The sequence below is a fragment of the Lepidochelys kempii genome, chromosome 20 (assembly GCF_965140265.1).
Source record: "Lepidochelys kempii isolate rLepKem1 chromosome 20, rLepKem1.hap2, whole genome shotgun sequence".
Taxonomy (NCBI): Eukaryota; Metazoa; Chordata; order Testudines; family Cheloniidae; genus Lepidochelys; species Lepidochelys kempii.
Genome location: NC_133275.1, coordinates 23,555,694 through 23,573,927, shown reverse-complemented (window position 1 = coordinate 23,573,927; position 18,234 = coordinate 23,555,694). Strand labels below are relative to the sequence as shown.

At 49.7% G+C, this 18,234-nt stretch overlaps 1 protein-coding gene across 1 annotated transcript in view; it reads left to right on the top strand.

Annotated features, from left to right (window-relative positions):
• The first annotated feature begins 2,348 nt into the window (after positions 1-2,348).
• CACNA1A (calcium voltage-gated channel subunit alpha1 A) overlaps positions 2,349-18,234 on the top strand; it is a 195,829-nt gene continuing 179,943 nt past the window's right edge. The window contains 2 exon segments of the mRNA XM_073319217.1: positions 2,349-2,635; positions 15,854-16,159. Of these exon segments, the coding sequence (XP_073175318.1) occupies positions 2,625-2,635; positions 15,854-16,159 (317 nt within the window). The 5' untranslated portion in view covers positions 2,349-2,624.

Genomic DNA, 18,234 nt, shown 5'->3' with positions numbered 1-18,234 from the left:
CCCTATGGCTAACTGGAGCGCTACTAGGGTTATGAGCTCAAAGAAAAACACGTGGAGTGAAACACATTGAGAGAGAAGTGATTTTTATTATTATTCTATTTTTGTTAATTCCCATTTAAGTCAAACACTTGTGCACGGCCTAGTGGGTAAAGTACTGGATGTGGCCTCAACTGCCTCTACCATTCACCTGTGCATGACCCTGTGCAAGTCACTTCCTCCCTTGGTCTGTCTTGCCAATTTAGTCTGTAAACTCTTCAGTAGAGCTCCTGTGTCTCTCAACGTATTGTACAGCACCTTGCACAAGGGGCCCTGATCTCCGAAGTATCTAACGTGGGTTAAACAAAAGGTTAACATGTTTTAAAATGGCACGGCCCAAATCACCCCCAAAGCAACCAGCACTCTGTAAGAGATCTCATCAAAATTAGAACTCCCCCTACCGGCTCTGAGCCTAGGCCCCTCCAAAGAGATGCTGTGAGACACATACAACAAAGCATCATGGCCAGATTATTGAAAAGTGGCCACCGATTTGGGACGCTTCCATTTTTTGGATGCCTTGGGTCTGATTTTTGTGCGTTCAAAGCAGCTGCAGCAGGAATGGTGAGCCGTCAGCAGCTCTGAAGAATGGGGGTTTCAAAAGCCCCACAAGTGGCATCTGTTATTGGGCTCAGTGCAGGGAGTAACTGGGTGGAATTCTGTTCCCTGTGAAATACAGGAGATCAGACTAGATGATCTAATATCTCTCCTGGCCTTAAAAGCTCAGGGTATGTCTACACTTTGAGTGGGGTGTGTGATTCCTTGCTCCAGGAAACTTATTCACACTAGCGCTGCTCGAGTTAAAGTAGAGCAATAGTAAAGTAGTAAAGTAGAGTAAAGCGGCGCTTGCAGACAGAGGGACTAGCTCTCCGATGTATGGGTCTCTGGCCTCTGATGTGTGTGTGCTCAGGGAGGCTGGCCCTACCCACTGCTTGAACTGCCAAAGCTGCTCTCTATTTTTAGTGTGCCAGCTGAAGGCCTTGTTGTGCTGTACATACATCTAGTGAAAAGACGGTCCTTGCCCCAAAGAGCTTCCAATCCAGGTATAAAATGGGAGACGACAGCTGGGTAAAACAAACAGAAAACCGGAGGCCAAGCTAATAGCGAGGCAATGGTGATGAACATATAGCAGGAGCAGATCACAGCCTTATGGCAAGACTAGCATGCCCCTTAACATGCAGCATGTAATCTCTTTGGGCCAGGGATGGTCCTGTTCTTAAATGTGAATGCAGCTCCCTGGTTCTGGCCACTAGGCACTACTGCAATACAAGTGATATTAATAATTTAGCAGGGACTTTCTTTTGCAAAGCATAAGACAAACCCACATCAATCCTTTCGAGAGGTCGGTCAGTGTCGTCATCTCCCTTTTACAGATGGGGAAGTGACCTATCCAAGGTCATGCAGGGAGGCAGATTAGAGCTCTGGTCTCTCTTCGAGTGTGTCCTGTGACCCCATTAGGGATTGCAATCACAGAGACTTCCCCCATGCCACCTCTTGAGCCTCTGATCTTGGTGTCAGCCAGACTCTGCTGGAGCTGAAAAGAAACAGCTCCTGATGCTCTGAATCCTAAAGCAGGGGGGTTTCCCCAGATGCAACACTGTTCATTCACTACCCAGGAGAAAAACCCTTCGGTGTGGTGGTTTGTTTTGTTCAGCACAATCCCTCTCACTGATGATTTTAAAAAAGGCAGGAAAAGGCTGCCAGAGTCAACTCATTCTGTGTAACCAGAAGCAGCCTGAGGGGTTTAAGCAGCTGTAGTTTAATTACCGGTTTTTTTCGGTTAGCATAAATAATTTAAATTGGGTTCCTGTCATGAATTGTTTTATGTACTTAATAACCACACGGCCAAGCAAGGACAACAACTCAATAGAGGGGAATCAGGAAGGAAATCACATACTGTGCAGACAGTAGGCTGGAAAAGAAAAATAACAAATTCCCTCCCCTCCCCTTCTTCCCCAGAGAAAAAAGAATAGATGGTGTCAATCTTTTTATTGAGAGGTGTAATAAAGATGGGACTTACCTGGGAGAGGCAGAGCAGAGAGATGGTTTAACAGACTGATCGCCCAGAGAACTACATCCTTGTGTGGAGTCCAGTCCAAGACAGAGAGGGCTCTGTGGCCACATGCAAAGTGACTGGGGAGAGAGGAGCTGGGTACAAGCTCCCCCCCCAATTTAAAGCAGTGCTTTCCCCCCACCCCTTCTTGTTAGTACAGAACTGATGACAAGGCAAAGCAAGCTGATTAATTTCTCCTCCCTATCTCCGATCCCCTCCCTCTTACTCTTCCCTCATCATCAGGGAAATCTACCCTCCCCCTTCTCCCAGCGGCTGGGACTGTCAGCTGGCACTGGTTGTCTTCCAAGCTGGCTGTTCCGGAGTGGGGGGAAAGCACCATGCCCTGAGCTTGGCTGGGATCCGTACTTCACCCATCTACCCTCCCTCTTTTCCCCCACCTCATCCCACATCCTCTGGCTGCAGGCGTTCTGGGAGATGAATTATTTTTCTTCAGATGAAGAGATGGGATGCCGGGCACAGCTGGCTGCATTAACCCTTTGCTGGCTGCAGGCAGCTCTTGTTCTTTCCTGAGGATCCGATGAGATACAGGTGAGTAGCACATGCCGGATATCAGGGTGGGAGGAGAGGAGTCTCTGGGGATGACAATAGCCATCTCTCTCAGATTTGTGTCCCCTTTGCATGCTGCCAAACCCACTTTCACAGATACAAATATGAGACAGGGCAATGAAGCCACAAAATTTGGGTCCAGACACCAGACTCCCTCAAAGCTGGTGGCATTCATGGTTGTTTGGCATTGGGGCATTAGTTCAGCCTTTTATAAAGGCAGGGGCCACTTGTGAAAATTCATCATTGGGGCTCAAATTTCAAGCACCCCCCACTCCGCAAAGTTCTCAAGGTGGTGGTTCACGCTCATCCTAGAGTATAAGCGATTGAAAGGAAGGAGCAGCAAGATGTGATCAAGTCAATTTCAACTCCTCTGTTTGGTGGTCTTAACCAGAACCCCAGTACCCTCCTTCCACATTGAAGTCAGTGTCTATCTCACCACTCCTTTTAACTCCTTCACTTGAGCTTTGTCAGCATTCCCAATTCAGAGTTCTGAGAGTCTGACCCAGAGCTAGAATCTATCTGTCTAGGATATTTCTAGGTGCCTGAGATGTAGCACCCAAGCTCTGGGTCCATGGGACATCTCTCTCATCTCTGGTTTTCAGGAGCATTGTTTTTGATCCCCTGAGCCTTTGCTCTGTTTGGGGGTGGGGGAGGGGGGATTGAGGGAGTGAGAGAAAGAGTGCGCTGTTACAAAAAGAGAGGCAGATGGGAGTTGGAGTTGCTGAGGTGATGATAAGAACTCTGCAAACCCTTTCCTCTCCATTATATTTCATACGTTCACCTCTTCCCCTCTCCGTTTCCATTCCTGGCCTTTCTCCCCGCAGTTAAAGAGTAATTTGGAGTTTCCCCATCTTCTCTGCCCAAAATCTACCGGGGATTGTTCCCTGCCTGCTTTTGTCCTTCTCTGTATAACCCCTCAAAAGACTGAACGAGAGAGAGGGAGAGATTGATTCTGGAGACAACAGTATTATTTTTGTCTCCTCCTCCTCGTCTGCTCCACAGAACAGATGCTTCCGGCAGGCATGAAGTGTACAGTCTCAAACTGCCTCTTTCAGTCCCTTTCTGCTTTTCACGCAGTACCCTGGCTAGCATGACCGGAGCTATTGAGATCTCCAGAGCAGAGCTAAAGGCGAGGGAGCTGTCAGCTCAGAAGGGTCAAAAGGGTCAGCTCAGAGCCTCCAGCTTAGCACTTCTCAGCCATTGCTCAGCCTGTGTGGCTTGGAGACGAGTTGATGTCTGCTGTCTAGCCTTTGGGAGGCTGCAGCTGGAAGTGTCTTTAGCTGGACTAAGAACAGACATTGCTGGAGATGCAGAGGGACTTTGGAGGGAAGGGCTGGTGATTCAGTTGAGTGAGCACTGGAGCAGTTTTCTTGCAGGCCAAAATCAGCTTGGGTCAGCGGTGGCCAGAAGTTGTCCCCATCTGACAGCTGTGTAATGGCTTAAGCATGGAATGAGTCAGATGGGGCTCAGCCCAGCTTCTGGTAGGACGAGGTCCCCATCACAAAGACACCACCATGCCTGGTCTTCTTTTAGCCATGTGGCAGCTGTTTGGAGGCCCCTGTGTGAAAGAAGTTGGTGGATTCTCAGTGCAGTTCCCAGCCTGGCAAGGATTCAGCTTCGCAAAGTGGCTGTGATAATGAGCCCCTGTTGGCTGTCTCCACAGACAGGCCAAGGACAGAGCAAGCCAGGAGACCCTCCCTAGAGGAGGCCCCTCCATGGCAAGGTGAGGCATACTAGGGTGTGTGGGAAGGGGTGGAGAGTGCTGCCCTGACTGTACCTTTATGGAAGATTCAGTTTCTGGGTCTGTCAAGCCAGCCCTTGATAAAAGTCTTCAGATTCCACTGGTCTGGGCAAAAGGATTCTGCAAAGGGGGATCATTCCCCCTACGGAGATTAACTGGAAACCATTCAGTGCGGGTTTCTAATGATCAGAGAATGAGCCCTTCTGTCCTCCACACCTCACTCCCGTCACAGCCAGCTGTCTGTGCTATGCAGGGAAACGCCAATTTACCGTCTTGTGCCTCCATTTCTCCATTGGTGAAGTATAATACTACTGAGATTAGAAGCCCTTTGGGGGCAGAGGCTGACTCTTTGTTCTGTGTCTGTACAGCCCCGAGCCCAATGGGGGCCTGGACCATGGCTGGGGCTCCTAGGTGCTGCTGTAATATACCTAATAAATACTGTACAGTGCCCAGTATGATGGAGTCCTGGTCTGTTACTGGGGCTCCTAGGCGGTACTGTAATGCACCTAATAAACAGGGTACAGCAGCTAGCACAATGAGGTCCTCGGTCATGACTGGGGCTCCCGGGCACTACCGTGATACACCTAATAAATAATAATAACGTATTTCTTACAACAGTCCCTATATCCGACTATTACTAAGACTTACCTCAGTGGTGCTGTGCAGTGTAGAGTCCACCAGGTGCTTTGAGATCCAAGTGGTACAGCTGTGTAAAGCATTACAACTATCATTTGGTCATTATTATTAAGATTATTGATAGGTTTTTAGGGAGCACATGACCTGGGGAAAACCCCACCAGGAAGTGTGCTGCATAGGGAAGCAGCTTGTGCTGTAGCTGCTGGGAGACGCTCGCACGGCAGATCCATCTGTAGAGATGCAAAAACATTCTGTTTCCGGCAGAGAGCTGGATCTGGGTGACAGACAGGTGGGCAGTGAGAAGAAAATCCTTCAGGTCTGAAATCTCTGCCTGTTCTTGTTATCTGTCGTGCATCAGGGAAGACAATGTAGTTTAATGGTTAAAAGCAGACAGTCAGGTCTGAGTATGAGCTGTGGGGGTGAGGAAAGTATCTGAGAGACCTGGGTTCTATTCCTAGCTTTGGAAGGAATTATTGTAAGGTGGCTAGCGCAGATGATGGGGGCTCAGGACTTCTGTTTCTGTGGGGGGGAGAGAGAGTGTGGTCTAGTGGTTAAAGCAACAGAATTAGGTTTTGAGACTCCTGGGTCTAGTGGTTAGAACCAGGATGTACTATATTGATTGGCACTACAGAAAATCCATATATTGATAGATATTAAGGGAGTCAGGACTCCTGGGTTTTATTCCTGGCACTTGCCCTGCAAGTGGTAACTCTTTGCACTCTTTCAGGATGGGAGCAGGATTCTAGGGGCCACAGCCTGTGTCAGGAGAAACAGTAATGATCACTGCTTTTGGCTGTAGGTTTCTTGGCATGTGGCCTCTTCTGGCTGAATCCCTGCAAACACTCCTCCCTCCGTTTCTGATCTGTGTGGGGCTCCTCTGCTCACACTTCAGATGCTAAACTGGGTCAGGCTGAATCAGCACCTGGCTGGTCAGCTAAGGAAAATCCAGGTGTCGTGCGAAGTGGGGTTGATGATTCATTATTAGGGGGCATCCTTCCACTTAAGGCAGTACTAAATCAGCTTGGTGCTAGCAGGCACTGAACTGCAAGAAAAGTCACACGCAGACCTGGGGCCTGGCCATTTGTGCTCCTTAAAGGTCTCCTGGTAGTTTGCTCAAGAAATGGGAGATTAGCACTGATGCCTTGAGCAAATCCCAGTTTAGGTAATTTTATTCTTCATCCCTAAATCGCCCAGTGGTTTCAACTGGAAATGGCATTATCCTTCACTTCCTGTCTCAAACTGTTGGGCGGCGTTGCTGTTCACTCTTAAACAACTGGTGTGACCCCTGGTGGGTGAAATGACCTCTACGCAGATCCTGTACTCTGTACTTGGGGATGAAAGGTGCTAGACAGCTTTAAGCCATGAAAGGGTGACACACTTTAACTCTTTTTCTGCTGGTTCATCTTTCAGCATCTTCAGTGGTAGTGGTGTGAAGTGCCATCAGAAGAAGCCTGGGCAAAGGAGCTGGCTTGTTTGCACTGTGAATTTTAAGGAACTCTTGGCCTAGCATGGTCCACGTGACATATGTCAGTGGCTGCTCTATGATAACGGAGCTTCTTCAGTGCTAGCGGCTCCCTCAGCTCCTCAGTGATGACACAGCCAGCGTGGGGTGGGATTTTGGCCCCCACATGCTGGCTAGGTACATGGGACCAGGCATCTGAAGGGGATATTTGTGCTCTTATGTATCCAGCAGAGCTGGGCAAATTTGAATGGGTTAAGAGTACAGTCTTTATTTCCCCTCACCTCGTTGACTGCATATGAGGAGACTAAGGTTGGCTACCACGATCTGGGTCATCAGAGAATGAAATGTCAGCATGAGAGCACCTTATGTGGTGGTTACGGTACCACGCACAGCAGTCCAGCCGTCCCCTTTGCTGAGTCTCCACAGGCATTCGCTGTGCGCTTGTGCGTGTTTTAATCATGGAGACATTAACCTAATGGCTTCGGTGGGAAGTCACTGGCCCATTGCAGCAGAAAATTGTTAATGAGTGATGGGAATTGCTCACCCAGCTGTGCCCACGGCTATTCCATTCTCGCCACGGGTCCTGGGCAGTGATCACAAAGCCTTGGCAACAGCAGCAGTGTGAGAGGAGCTGGGGGAATGGCTAATGCTTTGCTGCTGCTATCCTATAGGCTAGGGCTGCCTAGCCCTTAGGTCTTTCTACTTAACTCTTTCTGCCCAAACAACTAAACCTCACAGCCTCGCTCCCCTGGGAGATAGGTATTAGCCCCATTGTATTAGGATTAGAGCTGAGCAAAAATTTCCAGATGAATAGTTTATTTGATGAAAAATGCCATTTTGGTCAACCTGAAATGATTGGAGAATTTGACACAAGGAGTTTTGGCCATTCACAAAATGGGCAGAGGAGGGGAGAAAGGGGAGGTGGAGAGGTACGGCTACTGCTGTAACCCCCTTTTTCTTCCCCCCGCACCTCCCCCCCCGCAAGCCCTTTAGCTCAGTGGCTCAGGCCCTCACCTGGGACATAAGCAACTCAGGTTGGAATCCCCACTCTAGAAAAAGGTCCAACATGGACTTTCTTGATTCACTGAAAATTCTCCCCCAAACCCCCCGCAGATTTACGTCAACCTGAGCTATTTTTTTTTTCAAATTTTTGGAACTGCCACCAACCCAAAAAATCAGCTGTTTGCCCACCTCTTTATGTTTGCAGCTCCGTTGCTGTGCACAGCACTGTACAGACATTGAGGAATCATAGAATCACAGAATATCAGGGTTGGAAGGGACCTCAGGAGGTATCTAGTCCATCCCCCTGCTCAAAGCAGGACCAACCCCAACTAAATCATCCCAGCCAGGGCTTTGTCAAGCCGGGCCTTAAAAACCTCTAAGGATGGAGAGTGCACCACCTCCCTAGGGAACCTGTTCCAGTGCTTCACCACCCTCCTCGTGAAAGTGTGTTTCTAATGTCCATCCTAGACCTCCCCCACTGCAACTTGAGACCATTGCTCCTCGTTCTGTCATCTGCCACCCCTGAGAACAGCTGAGCTTCATCCTCTTTGGAACCCCGCTTCAGGTAGGTGAAGGCAGCTATCAAATTCCCGTTCATTCTTCTCTTCTGCAGACTAAACAAGCCCAGTTTCCTCAGCCTCTCCTCGTAAGTCATGTAAGTCCCAGCCCCGATCCTGTTCGTTGCCCTCTGCTAGACTCTCTCCAATTTGTCCACAGCCTTTCTGTAGTGGGGGGCCCAAAACTGAACGCAATACTCCAGATGTGGCCTCACCAGTGACAAATAGAGGAGAATAATCACTTCCCTCAATCTGCTGGCAATGCTCCTACTAATGCAGCCCAATATGCCGTTAGCCTTCTTGGCAACAAGGGTACACTGCTGATTCATATCCAGCTTCTTATCCACTGTAATCCCAAGGTCCTTTCCTGCAGAACTGCTGCTTAGCCAGTTGGTCCCCAGCCTGTAGCAGCGCATGGGATTCTTCTGTCCTAAGTGCAGGACTCTGCACTTGTCCTTGTTGAACCTCATCAGATTTCATTTGGTCCAATCCTCCAATTTGTCTAGGTCACTCTGGACCCTATCCCTATCCTCCAGCGTATCTACCACTCCCCCCAGCTTAGTGTCATCTGTGAACTTGCTGGGGGTGCAATCCATCCCATCATCCACATCATTAATAAAGATGTTGAACAAAACCGGCCCCAGGACTGACCCCTTGGGTTCTCTGCTTGATGCCAGCTGCCAACTAGACATCAAGCCATTGATCACTACCTGTTGAGCCCGACAAGCTAGCCAGCTTTCTATCCACTTTATAGTCCAGTCATCCAATCCATACTTTTTTAACTTGCTGGCAATAATACTGTGGGAGACTGTCCCTGCTAGGAAGAGCTTACAGACTAAAGCTGTGATTTTCAAAGGTGCCCAAATCCCACTGAAATTTGACTCCCTCAGATCAGACTCCTTTGAAAATCTCAGACTGAATTTTAGGGAGGGGTAATCTGAGGCACGAGAGGTGACATGACTAGTTGGAAGTCTCGCAAGCTGTCTGTTCTCACCAATAGACCACAGTCCCTTCCCAGAACAAAGACTAGAACCAGAGAGGTGGAGATGAAAGGCTCTCGATCTCAATCCAGTATCCCCAACTCAGTGGGTTCTTGCCCATCCTTGATACCTCTGGTCCTACCTCTCAGCCGTCTATTAAATCTATTTGCTGTAAATTTGCAAACAGATCAGCATCCTCCCCACCTTACTCCTGTGTAAATATACCCCTCCCCCATGCTTTCTGCTAAGGTTTTTTTTAAACAATAGACACACATGTGCCACGGAAGCCATGGCAGGTTTGTTTTGTGTACATGCCAGGCGCTCATGCCTTCTGCTGCAGCTGGGGCTCCAGAGAGCAATGTTTGCTGAGTTCTCATCAAAGCTCACTCTGTCTCTCTTACCTCTTCTCTGCAGCCTGGCAGCAGCAGCTGTCCTGTTCTGCCTGTTTCTGGGCTGTGATAGGTGCCACCCCGACCATTCCCTGTCCCAGTTTGTACTGAGACAGGGAAGCTGGCCTCAGGTCAAGGGGACAGGCTGGCTCAGGGCTGAGGAATGGCACCCAGGGCCTTTCCCCTCTAGGGGTGACAGCTTCATTGTGGTCCCAGGTTGGTAGGACTGAGGGTGGGAATCAGTGATGGGCTAAGGGGCCTTTTACTTCTAGGGCACCGTTTCCAATTCAGCCTTAGGTTCATAGTGATCAGATATCTGCCCCACTCATGCTGGCTGAATGTGTTTGCACCAGTGCACTCTGGAGACTAGTGGCTCTGCTAGGGTTGCCAACTTTCTACTCGCACAAAACTGAATACCCATTCCCTGCCCCTCCTCTGACGCCTCGCCAATGTCTCATCCCTTTTTAAGCCCCCGCCCCCACTCACTCCATCCCCCCCTCCCTCTGTCGCTTGCTCTCCCCACCCTCACTCACTCACTCATTTTCACCGGGCTGGTTCAGGGGGCTGGGGTGCTGGAGGGAGTGAGGGCTCTGGCTGGGTGTACAGGTTCCGTGGTGGGGCCAGAAATGAGGGGTTCAGGTTGTGGGACGGGTTCCGGGCTGGGGCAGGAGGTTGGGGCATGGGTGGGGGGAAAGGGCTCCAGCTGGGTTTGTGGGCTCTGAGGTGGGGCTGGGGATGAGGGGTTTGGGGGTGCTCCAAGCTGGGACTGAGGGGTTCAGAGGATGGGAGGGGGATCAGGGCTGGGGCAGGGGGTTGGGGCCCAGGAAGGGGTCAGGGGTGCAGGCTCCAGGCGGCACTTACCTCAAGCAGCTCCTGGAAGCAACAGCATGTCCCCACTCCGGCTCTCTTACACAGAGGCGCAGCCAGGCAGCTCTGCACGCTGCCCTGTCTGCAGGCGCTGCCCCTGCACTCCTTTTGGCCATGGTTCCCAGCCACTGGCAGCTGTGGTGGTGGTGCTTGGGGCGGGGGCAGCGTGCGGAGCCCCCTGGCTACCTCTACACGTAGGAGCTGGAGGGGGGACATGCCGGCTGCTTCCCAGGAGCTGTGCGGTGCGGAGGCTAGCGGGGAGCCTGCCAGCCCCGCTGCGTGGCACTGCCAACTGGACAGTCAACAGTCCAGTCAGCAGTGCCGACCAGAGCTGCCAGGATCCCTTTTCGACCGGGTGTTCTGGTCGAAAACCGGACACACCTGGTCACCCTAGCTCGGCAGGCAATAGTTATTCAGAGAAACACATGAGGTGATTCACTGGAGTGTCCTACTAGAGCTCTGTGGAAGGAGGTGCAGTGCAGTCAGTTACACAGGCATGTTAGAGGAGATGCCCTAAAAAATACCTAACCCATGCACTGAGAGAAAGACTGTTAACTTCCCCAGTTACTAAGAGCGTATCGGCTGTGTGGTGTATGGACAGAATCCCTTTCCATGCCGCTAACTGGTGACAAACTCAGCTAACAACTGTATTGGAGACTGGGCCCTAAAGAAGTGGCAAACCCCAGCAGCCACCAATCTGCACTGAGTCAGGGCCGGAACTCCTTGCTGGGCGACAGGCTGAGCCTCAAGATATGTCTAGACCCCGGCAAAAGCGTGCTTGCAGCTCGGGTGGACATGCCCGTTCTAGCTGGTGTGGGGAGTGGGGGCAGCTTCAGTGCACACTCCTGCCCCACTACCGGCCTACCATGGACCCCGGCTATGTGCTTGGATTGCTGGCCCATGCCGGGGTCATCGAATCATAGAATATCGGGGTTGGAAGGGACCTCAGGAGACATCTGGTCCAACCCCCTGCTCAAAGCAGGACCGATCCCCAGTTTTTGCCCCAGATCCCTAAATGGCCCCCTCAAGGATTGAACTCACAACCCTGGGGTTTAGCAGGCCAATGCTCAAACCACTGAGCGATCCCTGCCCCGTGTCCATGCTGCTCTTCACTGCTCTTGTTACCTACGCCAGCTAGATTGAAGCTAGCATGGGCAGCCCTCCCTGCTTTGCAATCACTTCTCCATTTGCAGTGTAGATGTACCTTCAGCCTCTTTTTGTGCAAACTCACTTGGTCTCAGCTCATCTCTGCAGGAAGAGGAGGGCTAGTTTAGCCGAAATAGACAAGAAACTTTGTTGCAGAGAAATAGAGGAGAAGGGATGACAGGTTCCCATCTTGTTTGGAGTTTCCTGTGTGAAGGAGCCCCTGCCCCCCACATGCCTGAGGAGCTCATTCTGCTATAGGAGTACAGCTACAGGGCCACTGAAGTCCTTCAGCGTGGACACTACAGTGAGACAGGTGGGCTTCTCCACCTCCCCGAGAGGTGGTATCTCAGTTGACAGAAGAATTCTTCCGTCAGCATGGTGCTGTCTACACTGGGACTTAGGTTGGCTTAACTGTATCGCTAGGGATGTAGATTTTTCACACCCCTGAATGACGTATTTGGGTCGATCTAATTTTCTAGTGTAAACCAGCCCTCAGCTAATGTTTGTACAGCACTTTGAAGACTAAAAGCACCCTGTGCTAAGTATTACCAGGGAGAGAGAGCATGGTCTTGTGATCATTCAGAATCTAAATCCTCCCCATGTCATCAGATGTCACTTAGGGCATAAACAAGGCTCTGCCAGGCCTGCCTATCATGTTGTTTGCCAGAATGGCTGCAGCGTTGTGTTTCTATAACTCCACTTTTTCACGAGGATCAGTTGTTGGCCTATTATTCAACCCCCCATCTGGAGAGCCACTTGGCAGCTTTTCTTCTGGTTCCTAACTTTTGACCTGCCTGACTTGGGTGGCTATCCCAGGAGCTGAAACTCCCACCAGCATTGGAACACACAGGCCTTCCCACCACATCACGATTCAGGGAAAGCTCGTGTTGATTCTTATTTATATTGAAGCAGCATCAACATGAATCGATCAAGAGGCTTCAGCCAGGTCAGAGTCTCATGGGACTAAGTACAGTAGGAACATGTAGTGTATGACAGTCTCTACCCCAGAGAGCTTTCAGGCTTTAAGGGTGAGTTTTATGAGAGGGAAACAGGATTCCTGGCTTCTGTGCCAGCTCTGCCACTGACTTGTGTGACCTTGGGAAGTCGCTTCCTCTCTCTGTGCCTCAGCTTTTCCATCTGGAAAATGGACATAATACTGTAACGAACTGATGCGTGCATGTGTGAGAGCGTGAGACCACTGCCTCTACAGGACGGAATTGGTGTATTATAGGCCCTACACAGCTAATGGTGATCCCTTTCACTTGTACTGACTGCAGTTAGATTGTAGGTGCTGCAGGCTGCTTTTGAAAATGTGGGCCTTTGCCCCTCTAATTAGGGCTGGTTAGAAAACAGAGGAGGAAAAGTTCATGCTAAACCTTTTGAATTTTCGCCTTTGCTTTTTTGTGGATATTTGAAATTTTGGAATTCAGGAAACTTTGCCCAGCTCTGCTGGCAATCGCTTCTCTCAAGTCCCACAGCAAATTGCAGTGAGTGAGTCCAACTGTTAGGGAAATGCCTTTTCTTTCTGCAAGCCGGCAGTTTTAACCAGGCCACATGCTCCATATGATGATGCTTAATTGTTTCATGCATTTATAAATGCAAGATCTCATGCGTTTAGGTCAGGCTTGACTAATGACCTAGCTAGGCCTGCCCTGAACTCAAGTAGATGCAAGCTAACATTCTGGCTCTGTTTTAACAGGCCTAAATTAATTTAAGGCAGTTAACTTGCGTCTTCACAAGAGCGCAGATTATCCCTCTTGGACCTTCAGCTGAAGGATCTGACGCTGGCCATCGTCAGAGACAGGATACTGGGCTGCTGGGCTGACCCGATATGGCTATCCTTATGTTCCTAAGCATATTTTTCTTGATTTTTTAAAAAAATAGTTCCATTTTAACAAATTAATTCTCTGCCAGAATGTTTCCAGCATCTCTCAGGGTGCTCAGAGCTCCCCCTGGTGGCCAATTTAACACACGGACATTTTTAAATGATCCATTTGGTGCTCGCCGCGAGGGCTGTTTTTATTTTTGCTCCTCTGTACCAAGCTGTGGATTCAAAAACTCATGTTGGGCTGGTGTTTACGTTAGAAATCCTCAGAGGTGGCTCTTTATCTTTTATTTATATTTTTTAATGTCTGAAATGTGCCTAATTTGTAAAATCTCCAAGGTGCCAGAACAAAATTTGAAAGAGCAAGTGTATTTCTTAGAGCTTTAAACACCAGTTTGAAGTAAGATGGATTGATAGAGAAGGATTGGAATTGGACTCCCAGAGCCAAACCTCCCTGAAGCGCCGATCCAGCTTCAAAATGTGTCTAAGGAGACGCACATACATAGACACTGCTCTTGCTCTCTGTTTGTCCCTGAGACACGTAATTGTTGTTTTTCCTTACATCTAAAAGCCACCTGGATGGCAAGTCAGTGCTGGCTCCATGTGTATGGAAGAAGTAACCGCTTCTTCTACATCCATCTCCGCATCACTTTCCAGTTCACCCCCTCCGCATGGAGCGCCCTCCCTGTTCTGTTGCGCCCAGTCTTCATTGCAGCCTCGCCCGGAGACGTGCTCCTGAGGAGGGATTCAACTGTAATATTTATTCTTATAAAAGTAAAACTATTTCCCCATGTTTATTCCCCCCCTCCACACCCCACTGTTCCTCAGATGTTCTTGTCAGCTGCTGGAAATGCCCCACCTTGATTATCACTACAAAAGGTTCCCCCCCAACTCCTGCTGGTAATAGCTCACCTTAAGTGATCATTCTCTTGTTACAGTGTGTATGGTAACACCCATTGTTTCATGTTCTCTATGTATATAAATCTCCCCACTGTATTTTCCACTGAATGCATCCGATGAAGTGAGCTGTAGCTCACGAAAGCTTCTGCTCAAATAAATGTGTTAGTCTCTAAGGTGCCACAAGTCCTCCTGTTCTTTTTAAAAGAATTCCACTTGCTCTAGCAAGATGTGCCCAACCCCAGCCTCACTAATGGCATGATCCTGTCACCGTCCTCATCTGCTCCCTTCTGTTTGTCACCCCCATTCGTCACATCCTGTCTATGATTAGATTGGGAGCTCTTCAGGCAGCAAGCACATCTGATTCATACACCCCTTGCTCTAGCCACCTCACTTCCTCCCAAACCCAAGGACAAAACCCTGGTGTCCTAAATCTCAATACCTTGCTCCTACCACTAAGCCATGTTTTCCTCCCAGAATCAGGAAGTCAACTCAGCAGCCCTGACATCCAATCTTCTGCTCTAACTACTGGACCCAGTCCTATCCGAGAGTAATAGATAGAAGTCCTGGAGTCCTAACCTTACGATGCCCATTGTGCAAGGCAATATTGTCTCATTGTTTTCTTATACTCCCTTGTCTGTCTATATCCATCTGTTGTCTGATACTTAGATTATAAGCTCCTTGGGGAAGAGACTGTCTTTGCTCTTTGTACAGTGCCTAGCACAATGAGATCCTGGCATATAACTAGGGTCCCTAGAAGTGAAGGTAATACAAATAATAAATAATAATAATATCACGTCTTCCCATCCCACACCCATATAACTGCAGGGCAATATTTCACTGAATGACATCTGAAAGAATATCTGAAAAAAACTCTTAACCCTCCTCAAGATACCTCTCCAGCTCTTGCTAAATTCAACTCAGATGTGAACCTTGGAGAAAATGGAGGGTGTTAGAACCATGACATTTCCAATAATTCTCCATCGGACCCATTTACTGTACCCGGCCCTCCTCCTCCCGCACGTATCAAATCTGCATAGTGGGTGCTCTGCTTAATGATCATACCAGAAGGAGGGACAGCTAGGCCTGTGTGTTTCTTGAGACAGCAGAACGCAGTGCGAATTCAGGACGTGTGTGTGTGTGAGAGAGAGAGAGAGAAAAGGGGGACACTATGGTGGAGGCAGTGCTGTTCGCTCAGCAGAGGGGTGCAAGCCACTCTCAAACAACGGATGTGGACTGTTTTGGCAATGTGTGAAAGGATTCCTCCCTTTGCCTTTCCTCTATCTAAAAGGACCCCCCACACACACCTCCCGTGTTTTGCCTCCGTCAATATTAAAGGTTTTAAAAGCTCTAACACTAAACCACATAATTCTCTGTGGATGATGGTCTCAGAGCTGCAGTTAGAACCCAGGAGTCCCAGCGCTACCATTTGACCAACATTCTCTCTTAGAGGTGGGACTAGAACCCAGAAGTCCTGACCTACAGTTGCCAGCTATAATCACTGGACCCCTCTCTCCTCCTGTGTACAGGAATCTCTGTACTTCTCTCCTACTCCATCACGGCACTGGTTCTGTCTCTCCCCCTCTCAGTCCTGCCTCACACCAGGGAAGGAGGGGTGTGTTTCTGCCCTCTCCCCCATCCCATTCTTTTCACAGAATTGATCTCCTCCTGACCCCCTTATGTGTCCTGTCTCCACAGCTTTCCATTCACAGCCATCTGGAAAGACCCATGGATGGCGAAACATACCGTGGTCCACACTTCCATGCTGTCGCCTCCCAGCTACTATGACGCCGTGCACGAGGGCCGTGGGCCAGCCACCCCGGACTACCCCTTCCACGGTGGCTTCCCCAGCTTCCAGGACATGCAGTACCACCAGATGAGCCCCAGCCAGGAGGCCCCCTCATTCAAGAGGCGCGGTGGTGTGGTGGACCACCGTGATGTCATCATGGCACATCAAGCCCACAAGATCCACAGCACCCCCCAGGCACGGCGCAAGGAGTGGGAGTAAGTAGAAGGCCAGTTCCATGCAGTAGGGCTGGCAGTTCTGTCAACCAGGTCACAGGGGGTCAGATCAGTCACTGCGTGCCATTTTGTTTTCCATGAAAGACCATGCCCTGGGGAAACCAAGGCTTGCTTCTTGCTCTTTTGACTTCCCCATCACTGGAGGCCTCCATCTATGAGCTCCCACTCCTCTAGCTACTCCACAGTTCCAGGCAACTTAGAGGATACCTGAAAACATGGTACCGATATGGATTCCCCCAGGGGCCCCTACTACAGACCACTGATCCAGCACAGCGGGGCGGGGCGGGGCGGGGTGGGGGATACCAAGCTAGAGGAGCCATCAGTCTGATATATGGACCAGTGGTCTGTCCCAGTGTTCCAGGGTAGGAGGGGCTACTGCAGTGGTTCTCAAGCTGGGGTCTCCAGACCCCTGGGGGTTTGCAGACTATCTCTAAGATTTCCAGTGGGGTCCGCACCTCCATTTGAAATTTTTTCAGGGTCTGCAAATGGAAGAAGGTTGAGAACCACTGGGCTACCAGGCTACAGTGTGATCTCGTGTGGTAGGGAAGGGGAGGGTACCTACTTAGTGGGCCCCATTAGGCTGATCCAATGCAGCAGGAATGGAGGGGTAGGGATACTGGGGCTAGATGATCCCATTGGGCTCATCCAGTGCATCTGATATGGGAGGGTACTGAGATAGATAGGCCCATTGGTCCAATCCAGTCCAGCAGCGAGTTGGGGGACACTGGGCTAGATGGTCCCATTGGTCTGATCTGGAACTGCAAATCCTCTTGTATATTCAAATCCTTCCCTTCTGACGTCATTTTGCACCGTGCTTTGGATCTAATCCCTAGGTCCTGTGTCAGCAGTCTGCTGACATCTGGTGGCTGCTCAGGCCCCCAGACTTTGTGAATTAATCTCATTTCGGAAGAACTCCACATTTGCGTTAATGGTTAACACTGATTTTGATGTACCTGGCCACCTCCTTCCCCCTCCCTCCTGGTCCCTCAGACTCACTTCCCTCGCTTTCCAACCTGTTATCTTTCTTTCTGGTTTTAAGAAATCCCAGCTTGTTGCCTTGGAAATGCTGCTATATCCACCAGAGGATCATGGTGTTACTACAGGCTGAGGGAGGCCCCTGATGGGAGGGGTTGGGGTGAAGGGGATACCCTGATGCCAGGGAATAGCAGGGAGTGTGAAAAATAGTCCCGCTATAATGTGATTGCTAAATGCAGCTGACATGGGTAGTAGCTACGGGAGCTGCAGCTGAGCCATCCTGTGCTGTGGTACAGTAAGCTCTTACCAGCGAAGCAGGTGTAGGCTTGCTCAGTGTACAGAGAAGAAAACTGAGTGATGCTGGTGATCTAGTGTAGGGTGCTCTCCTCTGTGCCATGGATGGTGTCTTTGGGTGCTCTCGTCTCTGGCTCAGTGCTGACGCCAGCCTTGTAAAGGGTGTTATGCTGCTAGAGGCACCCATGTTCAAATTAGCTGTCATAACGAGACTTGTGGTCATTAAAGATCATGTGGCACTTTTTGCAGGAGTCCCAGTGTTAGCTCAAGATGATTGGCCTAATTCCAAGCTAGATAATTCTAGTCTGCGGCCCTGAATTCTCCTTGCAGTTTCAACTGGATACAGAATTCCCTTTCACTTCCGGTCCTAATGTGATAAGCAGCCTTGCTATGGGCTTTTAAATGCACAGTCCTATCCCAGAGGTGGCTGAGTTTCAGTGGGTGGGTGAGTGGTTTCTGTGTGCAAAGTTTGTACTGTTTGTTTGGAAAGCACAACAGGCCGATTTAGAAGAATGACGCTATAGATCTGATAGAGCTTTGAATGTGCCTATCACTTGGTATCAAGCTGCTGATGACTCATCTCCCCCGTCCCAACAATATTCCCTTTGGTAAAAAGAAAAGGAGTACTTGTGGCACCTTAGAGACTAGCCAATTTATTTGACAGGTTTCAGAGTAGCAGCCATGTTAGTCTGTATTCGCAAAAAGAAAAGGAGTACTTGTGGCACCTTAGAGACTAACCAATTTATTTGAGCATAAGCTTCCGGGAGCTACAGCTCACTTCATCGGAT